The 21,290-nt window shown below is 44.0% G+C and overlaps 1 protein-coding gene across 2 annotated transcripts in view; it reads left to right on the top strand.

The window, feature by feature from the left end:
• ANKIB1 (ankyrin repeat and IBR domain containing 1) overlaps positions 1-21,290 on the top strand; it is a 308,012-nt gene that overhangs the window by 49,271 nt on the left and 237,451 nt on the right. For both annotated transcript variants that reach the window (XM_078780540.1, XM_078780539.1), the window contains exon 2: positions 630-878. In XM_078780540.1, coding sequence (XP_078636666.1) covers positions 691-878 — 188 coding nt within the window. In that variant the 5' untranslated portion in view covers positions 630-690. The remainder of the gene's footprint in view (positions 1-629; positions 879-21,290) is intronic.

The raw sequence follows: 21,290 nt of genomic DNA, 5'->3' as shown, positions 1-21,290 counted from the left end.
GTTGTTGGCTGGTGTGGTTGACATTTGCCGGTGTGGCAGGGGTTGCACTTAGAATGGCAAGGGGTAGGAAATTGCAGTTCTGTTATGGTTTTCTCACCGACTTGAGAAATAAAGCTGGAATCCAAGCAGTGAAATGTGTTTTGGCTTCAGGGGCAGGAAATATTTATAGTTTCGTCTACATCATTTAAAACCATTACTGAGTATTGGCACAGTTATTTAATTATATATATATATATATATATATATATAATTTTATTTTTTTTAATGTAAATTTTCATGGAAGAATATATTCTTATTTTATGATTATAGTCGAATTATAAAGCAATTCATTTCTGCTAATTAAATAATACAAATATATTATAAATCTGAAGTAAAATGTTTAATGCCTGATTAAACGTTTTCCGTTCGTTTGTGAGAATACGGTGTGCAGTATGTCAAAATTTGGGGTTTGAGAATATTAAGTCCAATTACGACTGAGCTATTTACTTGTTATCAGAATATAATGGCTGCTTCTCCTGAAGGAATGTGTGATAAGCTGTATTTTATCTGGTTAATGCTCATTTGTTGACGGTTCTTTCCTCTACACCCCCAATCCGCATCCCTTACCCTTGCACGTGTACCTTCCTCAGACTGTAAACTATGCCACTGAGAGGTCATTGACATTGACTGGCCATCAATGTGTCGGGAACCATGGGTAACGCTGATACCAAGCTGCGCAAGGCACTACAAGCGGGCGATGAAGCCCTGGCTTTACATCTGTACTACAACAATGCACAGATGGCCCACGCCTTGGACCCTAATGCTTCATACGGCGATACGTACAGCCACAACACCCCGATGCACTACACAGCTTGCCACGCCATGGTCCGCCTACTCTCGTGAGTCCGATGTCCTTGCAATTTTCACATTGCCATGCCAACCGGCACGACCCTCAATTTCCCATAGCAAAAGGTCTAAAAATGGAGCTTCGCATTTGCCCCGAATGTTTGTGCTAGAAACATGTGCCGGGCTCGTTAAACCGTAGGTTGCTGCTTTTAATTGGTGTGCTGCTCCCTCTTGTGCGGAGGTATGACTCGCTGCCTTGTAAATTGCAGAAGTTACCCTTCATTTTCTCTTGCTGGTTATGACATGATTTTTTTTTTAACTTGTGATTATTGGTACTACATTATTATAATTATCTTAATTATATTTTTTTGCAAATCCGAGGCAGCATTGTGCACACACCTGAGGACATGGGCGGTGACTTTCGAAACTGTAAGATTAAATGTCCCTTTGCCAAATATTAGTATCAATTCTTAAATATTTTGGGGATATTTATCTGAGCCTCTTACTGACTCTTGTCATCATTAGACAGTTGAAGAAAAAACAAGACCGTAAGTCTAACAGCGGCGTAGCCGGGCTTGTAAAATATTATAAACCACAAACATATGATTAGCTTTTTAAACAGTCGCCAATGTTGCTTATAACATGAAACAAAGAAATTTGGAGGAATCCCGACATCCGTGAGGGAAGTTTTACTTGCACAACTGTGGGAAGATCTACTGTAATCTATATACCCCACAAGGATGAATGAATACGAATGATTGTTTTAAGGCCATTTTCCCCGCTATAGCGGCCTTGCGCTATAGCGGCCATGACAATCATGGTTCCCTGTTTGAGGCAATGCTTTTATGGCCGAATGCCCTTCTTGACGCCAACCCTTAGTCACCTCTTATTATGCGCAGGGATACAGTGTACCTATTCTAAATCGGGGTACACACCGGGATCATTCATCCCAGCAAGCTGGTACTCAATTTGCCGACCTCGGAAGGATGACAGGCTGAGTCAACCCCCCTGGCGTTAATTCAGCGATCGACCGGGATTCAAACTAAGGATCCTAGGATCCCAAGCCTGCGCCCTAACCGCTAAGCCAACACCAGGCTTATATATACACCACAAGGATTGGGTTAATAGCATGCTATCAAAAAACCGAGGCGAATTCCTTACTTCCGCGGTTGTTAATACCGTACACCGCTTATCATTGATTCATGAACCATACACCGCTTATCATTGATTCATGAACCATACACTTTCAATCCATTAACTTTGTATTCACGACATTGGGATTAAAGTGTTATGGTCATATTTACTATATTATTATTATTACTATACTAGTGGCCTAGTAACGAAAATGATACTACTGAAATGATTCACTACTGTATTAAGAAACCTGGGCTTAATTTGTCCGCAACGGCCTGAAGGTGAGGCATGAAGCCTGAGGCCTATGCGTACAGTTTTGTTGGAAGAGACGTAACGCCGATGCTTTCGATATTTGATGGTTATTTTAACAATTGGTTTGTTTGTGTTTCACACAGAATGAAAAAGGTAAAGGTAGAGCATGATGATTGTGATATGACAGGTTCGACGATATGTTTGGCCTGAACGAAATTAGAATCAAAATGCCGGAGTGTGGAGAGTCAGCCGCCGTACCGCCGTAATGACATCAGACGTAATCGCATCACCCTGTCATGTGACCAGATTCTCAGCTCTGATTGGTATACGTTTGAGGAGACATACATACAGACGGACAAACACTGTTCTAGACGGCTTTGCCCTATGCCCTATGGGCTACGCCGTAAAAATGGCCTCTGAAGAAGAACCTTGTTTCACTCTCTCATAACGGAGTCTTGGTGAGAAGCATTAATTATGCAAAACAAGGAAATTATTATCAAACAGTAAAATTTACAAATCGGTGTATTAAAATCAAATCTGTGCGTCTTCCGCCTTGTTTTCCATCGTGATGGAAAACAAGTGTTCCAGCTATTTAAAAAAAAAAAAAACGTTTTGTGATCATTCCACTTGTATTTTCAAATGTTTTTAGAGGTTGTGTTGCAGGATTAATTTCGTTTATAAAGGAATTGGTTATAAATGTGCAGTGTTTCATATAAGATCAACCGAGTTAGCTCTGCCAAATGTTTGTGTCTAAATGATTAGAACCTCTCACTCTCCTCTGAGCTGTCCAGGCTGGGTTTGAATATTGACCCAGCTATAAACTGTCACCATGATGTTCCGCAGTCATGGTGAGGCATCAGTGTGTGTGGCATCGCTCAGATAGATGTTAAGCTCGGTGCCTCCTCTGCTAGTATATTAGTTGGTGATTGTTAAAAATCCTACGGTTTCCTTTGGGAAGAGTAGGAGAGTTATTGCTGGCACACGGGCTAAATTCCAAATTCCTGCCTGAATGTGCAGGGGCACTGCATCAGCAACAAATCCATAGTCCAGTAATGATGCAACCAGAGGGCTGAATTCAGAAGTAAATCGCTTGTTGGATTGGGATTTCGTTTACCAAGATTTATAGCCTCTCACTTTAAAGTATGTTGGGAAATAGCCTTCATTGCATTCATGAATAGTGCATATATACATGTATATATTTATACATACACTATTACATGTGTGTATATCATCATCATACTAATATATGCAATTTTCTGTCTGTCTGTCTGTCTGATGATTTTTGACTGCGATACATTCCGTCGTTACTTATCCAATCTCAACCAAACTTGACAGGATGACTAAGGGTTACATAATGAAGGTTGTAGTGCATTCATTTGCCCCCCTCCCCAAGGGGGGTTTCTCCCCGAAGCAGGTTTCCCCACCATTGCTGTCAATGGGGTTGCATGTTGAGGTGTATATCCATGTTAAGTTACCTTTATCGTGGCGTTTTTCCAAGGCCGCTACTAATAACAAAACTAACGAGAATAGCATAATATTAATGTTATTACAAAACAATATTAATACCAATAATATCCCACCTCACCAAGAGGTTTTTCCTTCTTGAACAAACGTTGAGTCAACGTTTATAAATAGTGTATCATGGCGTTTTTGTGGGAGCAACCGCCCAACGGCCTCTACCAGAAATGAAAATATTATACACCACAAACTCGTATGATTAGATTTTTAAACAGTCGCTAATGCTGTTTATAACACAAAATAAAGAAATTTGGAGGAATCCCGACATCCGTAAGGTAGGTTTTACTTACAGAACTGAGCGAAGATCTACTGTGCTCTATATACCCCACAAGGGTTGGATTAATAACATGACCCTTCGTGGCGCGAAAGAGTGAAGCTGAGCAGAGAGTCTTGATTTGGTCAGTTTCACTAGAAGAGGGCTGCTGGCAGATCTTGTGTGACCTGAAGGAATATTTGGGGGACAGAGCACAGACAGAGCTTGGGGAGCTAGGCTGGAGAGGAGTCGGTAGAAGACAGAAAGACCACCAACCTGCCTGCGGTGAGTGAGTGAGAGGCCCTCAGAGTCAACTTCATCGCGGGAGATTCCTATGATTCTGAAAGCTTTGGTTTCAACAGCATGAAGGCTAGCAAGGTGTGAGGCAGGAGCACCAGCCCAGAGGGGCGAGCAGTATTCCATTGAGCTGCGGATGAATGCCTTGTAAGTGGTGAGGAGCTCAGGTGTGCCAAGGAAGGACTTCACACGACGGAGGATGCCCAGTCGGCGACTGGCTTTGGAGGCCTTTGGGGGTATTTCTTTAGGTCTTCGGGGTCTTTTGGGTCTTCGTGGTTTTTAAGAGTCTTAGGGATATTTTGAGTCTTTGCGGTATTTTGGGTATTTTAGGTATTTAACAGTCTTCAGGGTCTTTTGGGTGTTTGGGGCCCATTGGGTCTTCATTGTGTTTTGGGTCTTCATTGTCTTTTGGGTCTACAGGGTCCTTAGGGTCTTTTGTGTCCATGGGGTATTTTGTGTCCTCTGGGTCATTTAGGTCCTTGGGGTATTTTTAGTTTTTTGGGTCTTCCGCATCTTTTGTGTCTTTTGGGTCTTCTGGTTCATCAGTGTCATTTAGGTCATTTGCGTCTTTTGTGTCCTCTAGGTCTTTTGAGTGATTTAAGTATTTTGGGTCCTCAATCTGGATCTTTGGGGTATTTAAGGGTCTTTGGGGTATTTTGGATCTTAGGGGCAATTTGGGTCCTTGGCATCCACTGGGTCCTCAGGGTATTTAAGGGTCTTTGGGGGTATTTAAGGGTCTTTGGGGTATTTTGGGTCTTCAGGATATTTTGGGTCTTCAGGATCTTTTTGGCCTTCTGGGTCTTTTCAAACTTTTCGGTTTTCGTTTTTTTTTTTAGTTTTTTTTAAAGGTATTTGGGGTCTTTAAGGGTCTTTGGGATATTTTGGGTCTTTGGGATCTTTTTGGTCTTCTGGGTCTTTTCAATCTTTTCGGTTTTCGTTTTTTTTGTTTTTTGTTTAGGTATTTGGGTGTTTACCGGTTTACGGACCGGTTTACGATTACGACTTTATGGTTTACGATTTACATTTACGATTTACGCCAAAGATCCTTAAAACACCGTTAAACACCCAAAAGACCCCAAATACCCCCAAAGACCCTTAAATACCCCAAATACCCAAAATACCCCAATACCCTTAAATACCACAAGACCCAAAAGACCACAAATACCTTTAAATACCCCAAAGACTGAAAATATCGAAAAGACCCTGAAGACTGAAAGGACCCAAAATACCCCAAAGACCTTTAAATACCCCGGACACCGAAAAGACCATGAAGACCAAAAATATCCCGGTTACTGAAAGGATCAAAAAGACCCAGAAGACCGAAAAGACCAAAAAGACCCCAAGACCCAAAATATCCCAAAGATCCTTAAATACCCCAAAGATCCAGATTGAGGACCCAAAATACTCAAATGACTCAAAAGAGCCGTGTTCAAAGATTGCCCATTAACACCTCCCCCCTCCCCCCCCCCCACTCAAATCCCTCCTAAAGCGCTACTCAAAGCCTTCAAGACCTACCCTTATGAAGGGGGACAGACACACACACACACACACACACACACACACACACACACACACACACACACACATGTACATTCTGTTTTATATAGTAGATTATTTGGACATTATTTATAAATAATCAACTAATAATGAAATAATTTCTCCTCCTGGCTCATACAATTTATTCATTTGGCAAGATGCTGTTTATAATAAGGACTGGTAGGAAGGCCTCTAAGCTGTCTCGTCTCGGTGCTAATCTCGAACTACATATAAACTGTTATCCTGATGCTTCACAGGCAAGGTGATTCATCATTATGCGTGCTGTCCCTCTGATGTCCCATTTGCCGGTTTTGGATGGTGAAAGTTAAAAATGCCACGGTGTCCATCAACAACCAGTAGGCAAGCTATCGCGGACACCATGAACATTTTCCAAATTCCTCCCCTAACTACTGCTGGAAAGACAATGGCAAACCACCCAGTATAACCCTTGCCAAGAAACTGACAGACACACACACACACACACACATGCACACACACACACACACACACACACACACACACACACACACACCATTCACACATCTCCATTTATCTTCCATGATCAGTCACTACCCCTTTAGGCTGAAATTAACCACCACCCACAACCTCAACCGACACCGTTCGACGTGCCTCCATAAACTTCCTCCAAATCCAAAGTGAGCCTTTCAAGGCAACCTGGGCCACTCTGTCACACATCCTCCATCTTTCTGTCCTACACACTCCAATCCAAGCTGAGCAAGAAATGCAGAAAAGGAATTGCCAATATACCCTCTACACCCCACCTCAAATGGTTGACATGAGTAGTGTAATAATGTTGGTTCTGGGACACCGCAAATCCTCATTCACTTACATGTTAAATTTTCCCCTCCCTCATTGTCCCAAAACACCTCTATTTCTCCCACCCTCATCTTTATGAACCTTTTGTCTGTAGTACCTATCCTTAATGTTGTTCATTAGACCACTCAAACACTACAAATATTTGTTTTCTCTTATAGACCTATAATCCTTCTTCTACATATTGTTACGGATCGCGGATTAGATGTTATTATGGGCCGAGCGGATGGTCCACCGCGACCTAACAGTTCCCCCGATTCTTCCCCAACTCACCCGATTCCACTCGAACGTTGGCCAAATCGCGCTACGCTAAATCAATGATGGAAAGGACACAACGACTGGGATAGATGAAATGACGCAAGGGGTACAGTTCTCAAGACCTCCGGAGGAGGATATAATTAGTGGTGGAGATAAGGGGTAGATTACAAGGTAGAGTGAGGTAAAAGACACAGAAGAGATGGGCACTTAGTTACAGTCTTATCTTATCCCCGACAGACCACAGACAAACGGAACAAGGCTGACTTACACAGGGATTGATGGCAGGGAAGGACAGGTAGTTCGATAGCACAAGGTGCACCTTGGCTCGGGGACAGGATCAAGCACGGTCCAAGAGATGCAGGGAGGCCTCACAGCGCTCGGAGGTGGCGTCTTTCTTTCTCCAAGCTCAGCGCGCATCTGACGTCACCTCCCTCTTCCTGCGCATGCTCAGCGGGGAGTGACACGCCCTCGGCTGGTTGGCTCCGCCCCAGATGGGACCGGTCCGCCGCTTCTATTGGGTGCGGGGGTTACCGGGCTCCGCCCTTGACGAGGAGCTGACAGGGAGCCCCTGGTTGGTAACCCCGTCGAGCACATGTTCGATGGCGGCTCGTTGGAAAGGCCTGGTGCCCTCCCAACACCCCCTACCAACCAAGCCGGAGTGAGGACGCGCACTCCCCGCGCCCGCCGCTGCTGTTGTTGTTGTTGTTGTTGCTGAACCGTGAGGAAGAGCTGCGGGGAGGTATTGGGAGGTCCTAAACTTCCTAACGGTGCCATACAATCACATTCTGGTGCAACGAAGAGTCAGAATTAATGGAAACGATTCCTTAACTGACATAGACTAAGAATAACTAGCAAGATGTCCTATAGTTGTCTTACATGAGATGCGGTGAACCTGGGTGCGACATTTAATGGGGGAAATAGGGGGAGGTCGGGTCTACAGAGTGTTGTTTACAGAAAATGGGACTAGCGAATGGGGGATTGGGGATAGTTGGGAAGTATTGAGGAAATAGGGGAATATTTACAAGCGGATATGGATGGATGCAAATCCCATATCCGCAACATTGCACCCTTCTCTACCTCGGGGCGGCCCGACCCGATAAATTTTTACCTACTTTAGTGTGGCACTCAGATGTAGTTCCCTCTACTATTAACTCAACCCTGAGTGCGGCAGTTTTACAGATGTTCACAGATGAGTAAATATGTCCCCCTGCGACGTTGCACCCTTCTCCTAACAGAAACACACCCACAGGATAACCGAATCGCGGAAAGCATCCTCAAACTAAACATACAGCCGGTAGGGAGCATCATTTATACAAGACTGATATTTACACTACGATCCAGGACCTGTTCTTTGAGGAACACATGCAGATGTTATGCATAGAGAGAGCACGCATGCCAGCATCGATACACCAACCCACGAGTGCCCTGTGGCCCTACGGCCTTTAATAATGTGCAGAGCACCCCGTCCAAGCACCAAAAGCACCACCCCATTATGCACAGTCAGCACCATCCGGTGCACCAATAAAGTGTTCATAAAAATGCACAATTAAGTGTCCATGGTCACCGGTGGTGTCGCAGCCGGCCGATGTTCTGCCGCTGGTCTTGCCTTCATGGAGTGCACTTGGCCTTCTGGCTTCTTTAGAAATAAAGAAAGGCGCCAACCGCGTCCATTTCTGAATTGTGGCCGTCAGGGAGGCCAACTAAAAGTGGTTCACCTGTATGGCATAGGTGCCACGTTGACCCAGAGGTCCATCCACGGGTGGTGCTTGACCGCAAAAGAACTGCGGTCCATTGTGGGCGGCCACAAAAAGTGCGGTCCATATGGTGTATCGATCCAGGCAGCAAGCAGCGGAAGTACAGGCCCACAACTGCGGAGCCAGCACCTCTCTCTCCTCTCTCTCTGCCCCAAAGCCAGATCCTCGGAGGTGGGAGACAAAAGAAGACAAGTGAGTAAGGTGGTAAGGGCGCAAAAGTGCATGCAATGTAAGGTAATGCACACTGGGGGCACATGGGAACCAGGTGAGACAGGTACGTTCCTACCGTACGCCCCCCCCCCCCCACCAGGTAACCTACATTGCCCCTCCCTTACCCCTTACTGTATCCACAAAACACAACACTACCCATAAACATCTACTTTACACATCAACAAACGTCCCTACTGTCTTCCCCGTTCCTCCCATAAACCAAATTCGTCTTCTCTCCCTCCTAACCAATCAAATTTGCCATTTCCAACTCTCATCAAAATTTGCCATCTCCAACTCAACATCCAAATTTGCCATCACCAATTCATCATCAGTCCCTCCTAAGGAGGGAGAGATGGAATCACCCCAATGTCTCATCCACGTCGTGATGCGTCTCACAAATCCACACAGCAATTCTCCTTTCCTGCAACACAGAACAAAGGAACACAGGTGTGGAGTCATCATCATCACCTCAGGTAAGTGGCTGCGTATGGTGCGACAGGTTCATCAATCCTAACTATTTCCTAAATGACTTTACAACTTTACATTACCCGGGGTCTTTCCCTGCCAATCCATTGGCCAACTTACACTATGGGTTCTAAAAACCAATTCCCATTGACCAAACTGTGGTGCTTCTCAAGTTGGGGTCTCACTCCCCCGATTCATCACTCGGTGCCCCCGCACAATTTCGGTGGCTGGGTCGTGTGACGCTCCCAGCTGGTCCGCCCACCTGCACACCTCCACCACTGTTGTTGCCTACCGAGCTCACCTGCTCCTCACCCTAACCTAACTAACTGGGGAAGGCCCTCTCGCACTCTCACCCCCTCAGTGCCCTCTCTGGCACGGGCTGCCCGATCCACACCCGGGATCCTCAGGCACCCACTGACACTAACGGCTCCCAGAGCCCACCTGCGGCCTCACCTGGCCGACATCTAACAGTGGCGGAGTGCCCAACCATTCACACTCATACTAACAGGCCACACGACCAGCCAATTTCACCACACCAATGCACCCAGCCACAATACCATTCTGCAACCGCACCACAAATGCCAATATCCAACCACAATTTACCTATACCTTCTAACTATTCTTTAAACTACCCTCCCCGGGTACTCGTGAAAAGGGGTCCACTCTTCCCCCATCCACACCTTCGCACCATGCACACCACTCCGTACCACTTACTCCAACTCTCTCCACACCACTCATTCTCTGCTCCATATATTCCACACACCTGTACTTGCACACCTGTGCTCTCATACTTGGTGCCGCCTGCACCCTTCTCTCCCCCAAGCGCATTCGCGCTGATCCACAACACTCACTACTCATACACTGCTCCACACACCTGTCCAGTTCTCACACAGCATCATCTCATCTAACTACTCCCCTCTGAAACTTGCGCTTCTCCGTCTCCCCTTACACTCAGCGCTCCCACGTCATTATCAACCACTAAGCTACTACGTCCCCACTACAGGTATCAGTCACTATCTAAACCTTAACGTTACCTAATGTCATCTTCGCTAGATCCCTACACACAATATCCTAACCCACCCGGGCTAGTTTTCACTGCCATAAACCCCATAAACTAAAGCGCATTTGCCCCCCTGCATGGGAAGGGTGGCAGGGATGCCACCCTTAACCACCGGGCCCATCGCTCATCAATCCCCCAGTCCTCTGGCACTAATAAGCCCCCCTTATTCAGAGGTACTGGGTCCCGCCTCGGCATCTAAAGCCGAGGCAATCCACGGGGGCGCCTGCTCGCCGGTGTAAGGCCTTCTAGTTTCCCGGGGTCTGGCGGGGGGGTGTCTGGGGTCAGCTAACCCGCTCCCCCCTGGGCGGAGTTAAGGACCTCAACCGCCGGGGATCATCCCGGCGCGTGGCTCGACAGTGCCGCGCCAGGTGACCCAGACGGTTGCAAGTATAGCACCTCACCTGATAAGGTGCTTGTCTCCGGAATTCCAAATCCCCCCCCCCCCCCGAAGGTCCGAATTGGATTACCCGCTCGTGGTCCACCGCGGGCCACCTCCGGGGCCGCCTGCCATGGTCCAGGCCCCGCCAGGCGCTGGTCCACCAGCCTCCGGACCATGCCCGCCAGGTCAGGACTCACTTCGGGGGCAGGCCCCCTAAGGGGTCCGCCCTCCATCAGGGGTCCCACCTGGTGGACCGCCATTGCGTGACGCTCGCTCCCCCGGGCCAGGGGCCTCGCTGCTTCCCAACGGGCTGCAGCGTCAGCCACCTGGCTCAGAGTCTGCGGGCGCCACATGGCGAGCTGTTGCCGGAGCTCAATATCCGGGAGGGCCTGGATAAAATGGTCCAGCGCCAGGCTTTCCCGGGAATCCGCTGCCATGTTAGCATGTGCGATCCCCACTGCGCGGCGAATGTCGTGGGCAAGTTCCCCGATGGCTTCCTGGGGCTTGCGTTTTCGCAGCGCGAGCTGAGCTTTAACAAGCTCGCTCTGCTGTTCAATGCCGAATCGATTAATTAGGGCGTCGCGGAGGGCTGGCAGGGTGAGAGCACCCGGTGGTAATGCCGTCAGCACCTCCGCCGCCGCGCCGCGCAATGCGGCCACCAGGTGTACTCCACCTTCGTCCTCACCCCAACCGTTGCCCTTACACACACAGTCAAACTGCGCCAGGTACGCGCGTAGATCACTCTTGCCGTCATACGGCGCGAGTGGGACCTTGTGGGACCACCTCGTATGCGGGTCGTTGCCCGCCTGCCGGACCCCGTGCGTCGCCCCTTGCGGAGTCAGCGCGGGGCCGAACTGGCCGGGCCCCCACAGTACATTACCCCCAAGGGGCTCCCGTGCCTCCCCTGTCCCTCTAAAAACTACCCCTGTTGGTGTCGATGCCTGGGTCACACTTCTGCAACCCGCTACCCATTCCATACCACCACAACCTTGCTCACTCACACCTCGCACCTCTCCCATCACCGGACCCTCTCGCTCGCACCCTCGTTCCATACCCTCCGGACCAGCCATATACCTCACTCTTGGCCTCTCATGAACATCCGGGTCCATCTCGACCCCCAAGCTTATTAAATCACCTGGCGCATCATACGCACGACCATATTGGTCACCACTTACACCGGGTCCTCTTTCTCTTCGCTTCTCCTCCATCACCTGCGAATCCCTCATCCGGTTAATGAGCACATCATCACGATCCGAACACAGACTTTGGACCAATTCTTTTACTTCCTCCTTTATCTCTTTCTTATCCTCTCTCCGTCGCTTCTTAATTTCGCTCACCCCTTCTTCCACTTCTTCTAATTTCTGCTTCACCTCCTTCATCTCCTCGTGCGCCCCCTTAAGTTCTTCCTCTAACTCCACCTTATTTTTTCCTATATGCTCCCGCACCTCCCGCTCTTTAACCTCCATCACCTCTACCACCTTGTTCATTTTCCTCGTCAGGTCCTCATGTACCGTCTGACGCTCTTTTTTAATTACCCCTACGTCCTTTTTCATCTCCTTCTGTGTCGATTTTAAACCCTCTATTACCGCTGTGTTCTTCTTTACCTGGTCCCCCAACTCCTTTTGTCCCACTGTCAGTTGTTCTACTCCCAGCGTCAACTCCTCTATACCACCTTGCAATTTTACAGTCCCCTTTCTCACCTCCTTCTCCATGCGCTCCTTACAGTGCCTCACCTCCTCGCGCACTCCTCCGACCTCCTCACTCACACCTCTTCTGATCTCTTCTCCCATCACTTGCATCTCCTGCCCAGATGCCACCCTCATCTGCTCCATTTCCTCCCTGTGAGCATCCAATTTAGTTTCTACCCCCATTCTGACCCCCTCTATCTGCTGCCCCATTTTTTTAACTTCCCTTTCCGCTTGGTCCCTCATGTCCCTCAATTTGCCTTCCATACTGCTTTCTAACCCCTCTAACCCCTTTTTAATCCCTTCCATTTGATTCTCTTGAGCGGCCATTCTGTTTTCTACCCCCGTTAACCCATTCTTTACCTCTTTTATCCCATTGTCTAACGCCTCACCGGTACCCCTCGCTTCGTCCCTCATTACCCCCAATTGCTCACTCTGAGCATCCATCCGGTTCCCCATTCCTAAAATTTGGTTTCTCATCCCCCTGTTCTCTTCCCTCTCCTCATCCGCCTTGATCATGAAGGCCTGCATCTGCTGCATGAATAGGCCCCAGTTCATTGGTGCTGCGGCCGCTGCTACGGTCACGGGCGCGGCAAAATTTGGTGCCGCTACACCCACGTGCGCGAGGACGCCATTTTGCGCGCCTGAAGCCTCGTGCGCGAGGACGCCATTTTGCGAACCTGCCGCCCTCACTGCTTCGCTCTCCTCTTGTCCCTCAATTTGGTCCTGGATCGACCCTGCCTCACTCTCCTCTACCGGAACCCAGCCGTCTTGATCTGCCATAGCGCGACTTTCAAAATTCGGGTTTTTTTTGTAAAACAAAACAATTTCCAACTGCTTGTAATTTTGAGCGCGTTAAGCGCGCTTCGGGCCTCGTATCTCACTCCCCGACACCAATTGTTACGGATCGCGGATTAGATGTTATTATGGGCCGAGCGGATGGTCCACCGCGACCTAACAGTTCCCCCGATTCTTCCCCAACTCACCCGATTCCACTCGAACGTTGGCCAAATCACGCTACGCTAAATCAATGATGGAAAGGACACAACGACTGGGATAGATGAAACGACACAAGGGGTACAGTTCTCAAGACCTCCGGAGGAGGATATAATTAGTGGTGGAGAAAAGGGGTAGATTACAAGGTAGAGTGAGGTAAAAGACACAGAAGAGATGGGCACTTAGTTACAGTCTTATCTTATCCCCGACAGACCACAGACAAACGGAACAAGGCTGACTTACACAGGGATTGATGGCAGGGAAGGACAGGTAGTTCGATAGCACAAGGTGCACCTTGGCTCGGGGACAGGATCAAGCACGGTCCAAGAGATGCAGGGAGGCCTCACAGCGCTCAGAGGTGGCGTCTTTCTTTCTCCAAGCTCAGCGCGCATCTGACGTCACCTCCCTCTTCCTGCGCATGCTCAGCGGGGAGTGACACGCCCTCGGCTGGTTGGCTCCGCCCCAGATGGGACCGGTCCGCCGCTTCTATTGGGTGCGGGGGTTACCGGGCTCCGCCCTTGACGAGGAGCTGACAGGGAGCCCCTGGTTGGTAACCCCGTCGAGCACATGTTCGATGGCGGCTCGTTGGAAAGGCCTGGTGCCCTCCCAACACCCCCTACCAACCAAGCCGGAGTGAGGACGCGCACTCCCCGCGCCCGCCGCTGCTGTTGTTGTTGTTGTTGTTGCTGAACCGTGAGGAAGAGCTGCGGGGAGGTATTGGGAGGTCCTAAACTTCCTAACGGTGCCATACAATCACATTCTGGTGCAACGAAGAGTCAGAATTAATGGAAACGAGTCCTTAACTGACATAGACTAAGAATAACTAGCAAGATGTCCTATAGTTGTCTTACATGAGATGCGGTGAACCTGGGTGCGACATTTAATGGGGGAAATAGGGGGAGGTCGGGTCTACAGAGTGTTGTTTACAGAAAATGGGACTAGGGAATGGGGGATTGGGGATAGTTGGGAAGTATTGAGGAAATAGGGGAATATTTACAAGCGGATATGGATGGATGCAAATCCCATATCCGCAACAATATCATCTGGCAGATTATCTTTGACCCACTCAAACATCGACCCATTCACTTACATGTTAATTTTTCCCCCCTCATTGTCCCTAAACACCTCTATTTCTCTCACCCTGTTCTTTACGAACCTTCTAACCCTTTGACATGTTATCCTTATTCATTAGACCACTTAAACAATGGTCCTTCTGTGTGAACCTGTGATCCTTCTGACCTTATGGGCCTTTTAACCCTTTACTCTTAATATCATCGGGTGAATCATCTTTGATCCACTCAAACATCGATCCTTCAAATATTTGTTTATATGTGGGAAATAATTTAATTCTCTGACAACTTCCATCACCATACTCAAACATTTTTAATTAATGAAATAAATGACATGTTGCTTAACTTTACAAGAAATGACGCATTGGGAATTTCTCATTGTCTTATTTCCTGTTTTGGACACACACGCCTTGAGATTCCTCGAAATGCTGTCAGCCAGTTCTCTTCCCTGAATACATTTTACATTATAAAAAGCCGTATTCAGTTCAATTTTAAACATAGTGAATCGACGAAGATGAACGACAACTTGTCTTATTCCAGTGATGAAGAATACTCACCAGGGTAAGTTTCATTCAGAATTGAACTGTTGGTGAGAGCTTTGTATGTGATTAATTTAAATTTATATGACATGATATATTTTTTTATTGCAGCAATTCTGGTTTTCAAAATGACCTGGTCTTGGCAGAGTTTCAAGTTGTTTCACAAGAGGTTTACAACGAATTGAACACGGGTTGGAACAAATTAAATGTTTCACCATTCTTGGAAGATTCATATGCAAGGTAAGATACTAAATATAATACATTTGTGTTAAACGACGCTGCCTTAGTGTGTGTGTGTGTGTGTGTGTGTGTGTGTGTGTGTGTGTGTATGTGTGTATGTGTGTGTGAATGTGTGTGTATATGTGTGTGTGTATGTGTGTGAATGTGTGTGTGTGTGTGTGTTCGTGTGTGAATGTGTGTGTGTGTGTTTTTGTGTGTGTGTTCGTGTGTGTATGTGTGTGTATATGTATCTATGAATGTGTGTGTGTATGTGTGTGTGTGTGTGTTCGTGTGTGTATGTGTGTGTGTATGTATCTATGAATGTATCTGTGAATGTGTGTGTGTGTGTGTTCGTGTGTGTATGTGTGTGTGTGTGTGTGTGTGTGTGTGTGTGTGTGTGTGTGTGTGTGTGTGTGTGTGTGTGTGTGTGTGTGATGTTTTGTCAAGCTTACTTCAGCATAGTAATTTCTCCTTATTTTGTTTGCAGTATTAACCTCGAGGACCAAAGCTTGGAGTGGGACGATTTTGGACTCCATAGGAATGGTTATTTCCTGTCATCCTGTGATATCCTTAATTTTCATCTCAACGATCTGAACGCTAAGCTTGATTTTTTGGAGGTAAGCATGTGTGTGTATGTATTGTATTTTGGCCATGTATGTGTCAATGTGTGGGTACACCGTTTCGAATAGGTACACCATATCCCTGCGCATGATTCAGGGTATATCATTCATTTATTTATCTCCTTGTTTTACCCCTCTTGCCTTTAACAGAAAGAAATACAAGACCTAAAGAAGGCATCTGGAGAAATTACCTTTGAATTGAGCGAGGGGGAAATTGATGAATTGTGCTGGGAACAAGTTGAATGTGTAATACCTCAAGGAAAATGTCTAATTAATATAAAGATTTTGTTTTTACTATTATTTATATATATTTGTTTTGTTTACAATTATTTAATTATTAATTACAAAAAGAGAATAAGGGAGGGGGGAATGGGGAGGTGCACCCCTGCCAAGGACCCTTCACCCCCCTCATCCCACCCCTCCCCTCCCCGTGTGTGTGGGGAAGGTGGGGGTGGGATGAGGGGGGTGAGGGGTCAAGGGTGGGGGTGCACGGAGGGTGGGGGATGATGGGTGTGGTCTGTGTGGGCGGGGTCTGTGTGGGCGGGGTCTGTGTGGGCGGGGACTGTGTGGGCATGGCTTATGATTTTTTATTTATTTAATTTTTTTTTTTTTATTACCACGAATTAAATTAACTAATCTGGGTGGGGTGAATAAAAATGTTGTTTAATGAATTATTAGCTTTGTTTTTTGTAATTCTTGCGAGTAAAATGAACCCAAGATTTCTTCTCCATTTAAATCTTTTAATTTGTAGGTCCAAGGAGCTGTATCCATTACATCAATGATTTTAAATAATTCACGAGTCCATTTTTGTGTATAACCTTTCTCAAAATGACTTTTCCATTTGTATATTCTTACAATATCACCAACTTTAAACTTGGGCTTTCTCAAATTAATCTCCTTTTCATATTCTAATTTTGTAAATGTTTCCGATGGTTTTGATTTTGTTGATGAATGAACTGTGTTATTGTAATCATCTACAATATCCTGAATTAAATACACCCATTTTTGAGAACTGAGTTGTGTGAATTTTTTATATAATTTCTCTTTCAAAGTACGATTAAAACGCTCAATAACAACTGCCTTTCCTTCATTAAAGGTGCTGTATAATTTAATACCCTTCCCCTTAAGAAATTTCATGAATATTTTGTTATAGAACTCTGTTCCCTCATCAGTCCATAACTTCTTTGGTTTCCTTTTATCCCGATCAAATATTAGCTTAAAGGCTAACATTAAAGTATCACCCCTTTTATTTTTTAAAGGGACAACCCAGGCAAATCTACTCCTCAAATCAATAACGGTTAAAGCATACCTGTATCCCCTGTCATTATTCAATTCAATTAAATCAGCGGACCATATGTGGTCGGTGTATTTAGAATAAACCTTCCTTCTTTTAAACTTTGTGATTATAGGTTTGTGTAATTCTTCAGCCAAAAGCTCCTCAGTCTTGATGACATCATTAGAGCCTAATAGTTTTTTGAGGAATAACCAAGACCAAGTTTCAATTTAGCATTTATCAAATTTCTCACAATAAACCTATCAACTTTCTCTCTCAACGTTGGATTTTGTATCAAAGACAAATTATACAACATTTCTCTGTCGGCTTTATGTTTTTCAGTCAACGTAGTGGTTTTCCCATAAGCAATATCATGCTTCATACACACTTCGTCAACCCTATTTGTAGGTTTAGACCAAGGTTTAGGATTGTCAGCCTCATCTAATCTTTTATCCAGGTTTGTTCCTGGACCACAGAAAGAATACCCTGGAAGGTGTAATTCCCCTGGAATTCCAGTTGTTGTAAATTTACTTCCTGACAGAAACTTTTGTATGTCTCCTCCTCTTTTAGGAGAGATGAATTGGCACTTTTTAGAGCCACACACTTGACATATTCCTTTTTGATAAACTCTATTATTTTTAGCTTTAACATAAGAGATATTTTTAGATTTAGTTTTCTTTTTACATTTGAGACAATAACTCATATTTATTTATCAGAAAAATTCTGACAGAGTATCAAAACCTTTTTGGTTTTCAACATATACATTTCTATCTTAATTTTTAAAACATAAAGAATCCTAAGGAATGCCTTCACCCTCTCCTCCATTTATTTACAAATAAAAACTAACTAAAGTCAATAACACCAACATCATCAACCACGTAATCTTTTCCTTCTTCTTCTTCTTTATCCCCACTTTCTCGTTTAAATCTCCTCCCTGAAAGTGAAGACATTGACGTCGTTATTCTTGAAAATAATATTTCCATTAGACTTTTCATTTCTTTATTTTCCTCTTCAGTGCGTTGATATTGATTTATTTGCTGTAATACACTCAATCTTTTACGAATCTCACTGATTTCCATCTTTTTATATTTTTCCTCCCTCTCTCTTTGCTCCCTTTCCTTCCTCTCCTCCTCCTCCCTTTCCTCCCTCTCTTCCTTCTCTCTTTTCTCCCTTTCCTCCCTCTCCTTTTTCTCCCTTTCCTCCTTCTCCTTTTTCTCCCTTTCCTCCTTTTTCTTTTTCTCCCTTTCCTCCTCCTTTTTCGCCCTTTCCTCCTTCTCCTTTTTCTCCCTTTCCTCTTCTCATTTTTCTCCCTTTCCTCCTTCTCCTTTTTCTCTCTTTCCTCCTTCTCTTCTTCAACTCCTTCCTCATCCCTTGCTACCCTTGAGTTTGAACCCCAAAGAATATTATACATATACTCATCTGGATTTTGAGATATTCTTGTATCAAGAATTATTTTTCTCATAATAGGATACCAATAAGATTTGTTGACGATTTCTAAAAGAGTTTTATATTTCATAACTTTGAGAAGTTCATTTTTATTTAATACTTTAAACAAGTCTCTATTTGTGGGTTTAACAATATCAGTATAAGGCCAGTTTTTTATGACAAAATTCCCATGTATATGCTCCAAATCATAAGGTATGTAATACCGAGCACCCTTTTCTTGTAGGTATCCTTGAATACAAAAATTATAATTCTCTTGTAGTCTTCTTCCTGCCATTTATGTATCAGAAATATATGTGAGATTAATATTATGACAGGTAATACCACCCCATCTTCCCACTATCAAATCGGTTTGTATTCCTCGGCTTTCTATCCTTATCTCATTACCTTCCTTCTTTGTCATGCTAACCATCGCTATACTATCAGAAATTTTTCTTTTCTTAAAACCATGTATTTGTTGTTTATTAATTGTACTTCCACATAAATCCTTATCCTCACCAAGTGGATAATATTCTTCTTTACGAGACTGATTCAAATCATGTAGGTCTTCTATGTTTATTGAAAAAGACCAATTATACCCGAAATCAGGCATATCATACCCCCATTTATTAATTCGCATATTAACTATATGTCCTTCTTTATAAAATTCAATTGTAAGCAGGTAGTTAAATTCAATGAGGAAAGGTGTATGGTCAGTATAACCAGGTGTTGTGGTTGTAAATTTTACTTGTTTAACAAAACGTGCTGTTTTCTTTAAATATATATATTGTGATAAATCACTAAATCTAATTAAGTCATTCGCATCTGTAGGGTTTGGATAATTGATTAATTTATAAGTATTCTTCATATTAATATTTTTACTTACACTATATTTTTGTCGTTCAGCCTGTGCCTTTGTATAATAATTTGATAAATCAATATCCTGAGAAGATTTTCCAAAGATAGAACCATCTTTTCCAACACAAGTCATTTATATTAGATTTAAAATGATATCATAAAAATTTTCATTATTGTTGAGTTGAAATAATACATATAAACATAATTGACCACAACATTTAGAATTAATTTCTTGAACTTGAAATGTTTGATAAACACCATTCTGTAAGAATTGTATTACTTCAACAGGTGGTGGCATACCATAACTATCAAAATAATATTTATCCTGACTATTATGAATACAAACCCAATGAGAACCATTCTGTGTGTCTAAATTCATAATAATATTCTTTGTATTCTTATTTATATGTATTAATTCATCTCTCATACAAATAACCACATTATCAATTTTTAGTGTTTTACAATACGTAGCTAGTTCTATATTTGACGTTGTATTCTTTCCAAATTGTTTAAACCATTTATCCATTTATTTATGAGAAAGATACAATCCATTACCCCGTTTAGTTAGTTTAACACCCGCTTGAGCGATAGAGGAAAGCATATCTCCAACCAACAATCTAGCTTTATCAGGTAGACTTTCAAGTTTTTGAGCAAAATCTACAATTACACCACTTCCACTAATTTGTTTCTCCAACTCCTTGTTATGTCTTTCCAATTCTTTTTGAGCTTTTAGTTGTGCCTTCCTTTCGTTAGCAGTTTTTACCGCTGCTGAAATACCACCAGTCAATGCTCCCGCCGCACTTAAACCAGCAAATAAAGGAATTAGAAACGGGAGAAATCCTCCTCTTGACTCGTCTATTGAATATTTCTTTAACACAGGTTTCGTCATTTTAATTTTAAGTGATCCAACATCATTTAGTGTTTTTACTTGTGTGTGTGTGAGTAAAACATCAATTCTTACAGCTCCTTTTCTTTGAATTGTATTAACATTAATAATACAAGGCTTTTGATTTTGAATGCAAGATGTTAATTTATTAAGATTGATTTGATTAACATATACCCCAACCATTTATTTATGAGAAAAAACCTATGTGATATTAATCATAACACCATTATCTGTATTAATCTGTAATTCTGTTTCCTCCAAAAGCAAACAATATGCATTAACCTCTTCACTCTCCCCTCTTTCAATGTATAGAGAAGTATCCACTCGATTAGACTTTATAGTTTCCTTTTGAGAACTCAGGTCAATTGCGTAGATTGTATAAAGTTTTTGAAACGCAACCATATCCAAAATTGGATCATTATTACCATTACTTTCACACACCTTTTGGTAGGACTTGTAGGCTTCCGCATAATCATTTTTTTCCCAATCAATTTCCAATCTATCTCGCGGATAAAATGTGCCATCAAGAGAAACCCGAAGTTGTTTCACCTTAGCATTATCACTCAGCGCATTATTCTTATCAGTGCCTTCATCTCCATCTGCTTTCTTAAAAATGAGCCATAGGTATCATGGCTTTCCTTGAAGAACACCTAAATTCCAAGTGTAGGTAGTGTGTTCCAGTTTAACGTGTTGACATCTTCTTTTAAGGTATGATACATTTAGTGGTTTCTTTGAGTTAAGTCTTCTATTTAACATCTCTTCCGTTTTAAGATTAGGAGTATATTCACTAATATACCAACACAAATCATTAATAACAAATTTATTATTATCACCAAAAGCATTTTGAGCCCCAAAAACCAATCTATTTACATTATCATTCCTTTGGAGTTGAAATCTAATTTTAAGCCCATACAAAACTTTATCATAATCACAAAATCCAAATATAC

The sequence above is a fragment of the Myxine glutinosa genome, chromosome 6 (assembly GCF_964187855.1).
Source record: "Myxine glutinosa chromosome 6, kmMyxGlut1.1, whole genome shotgun sequence".
Classification (NCBI taxonomy): Eukaryota; Metazoa; Chordata; class Myxini; order Myxiniformes; family Myxinidae; genus Myxine; species Myxine glutinosa.
Note: the sequence above shows the minus strand (reverse complement) of the source record. Positions and strands in the feature narration are given on the sequence as shown.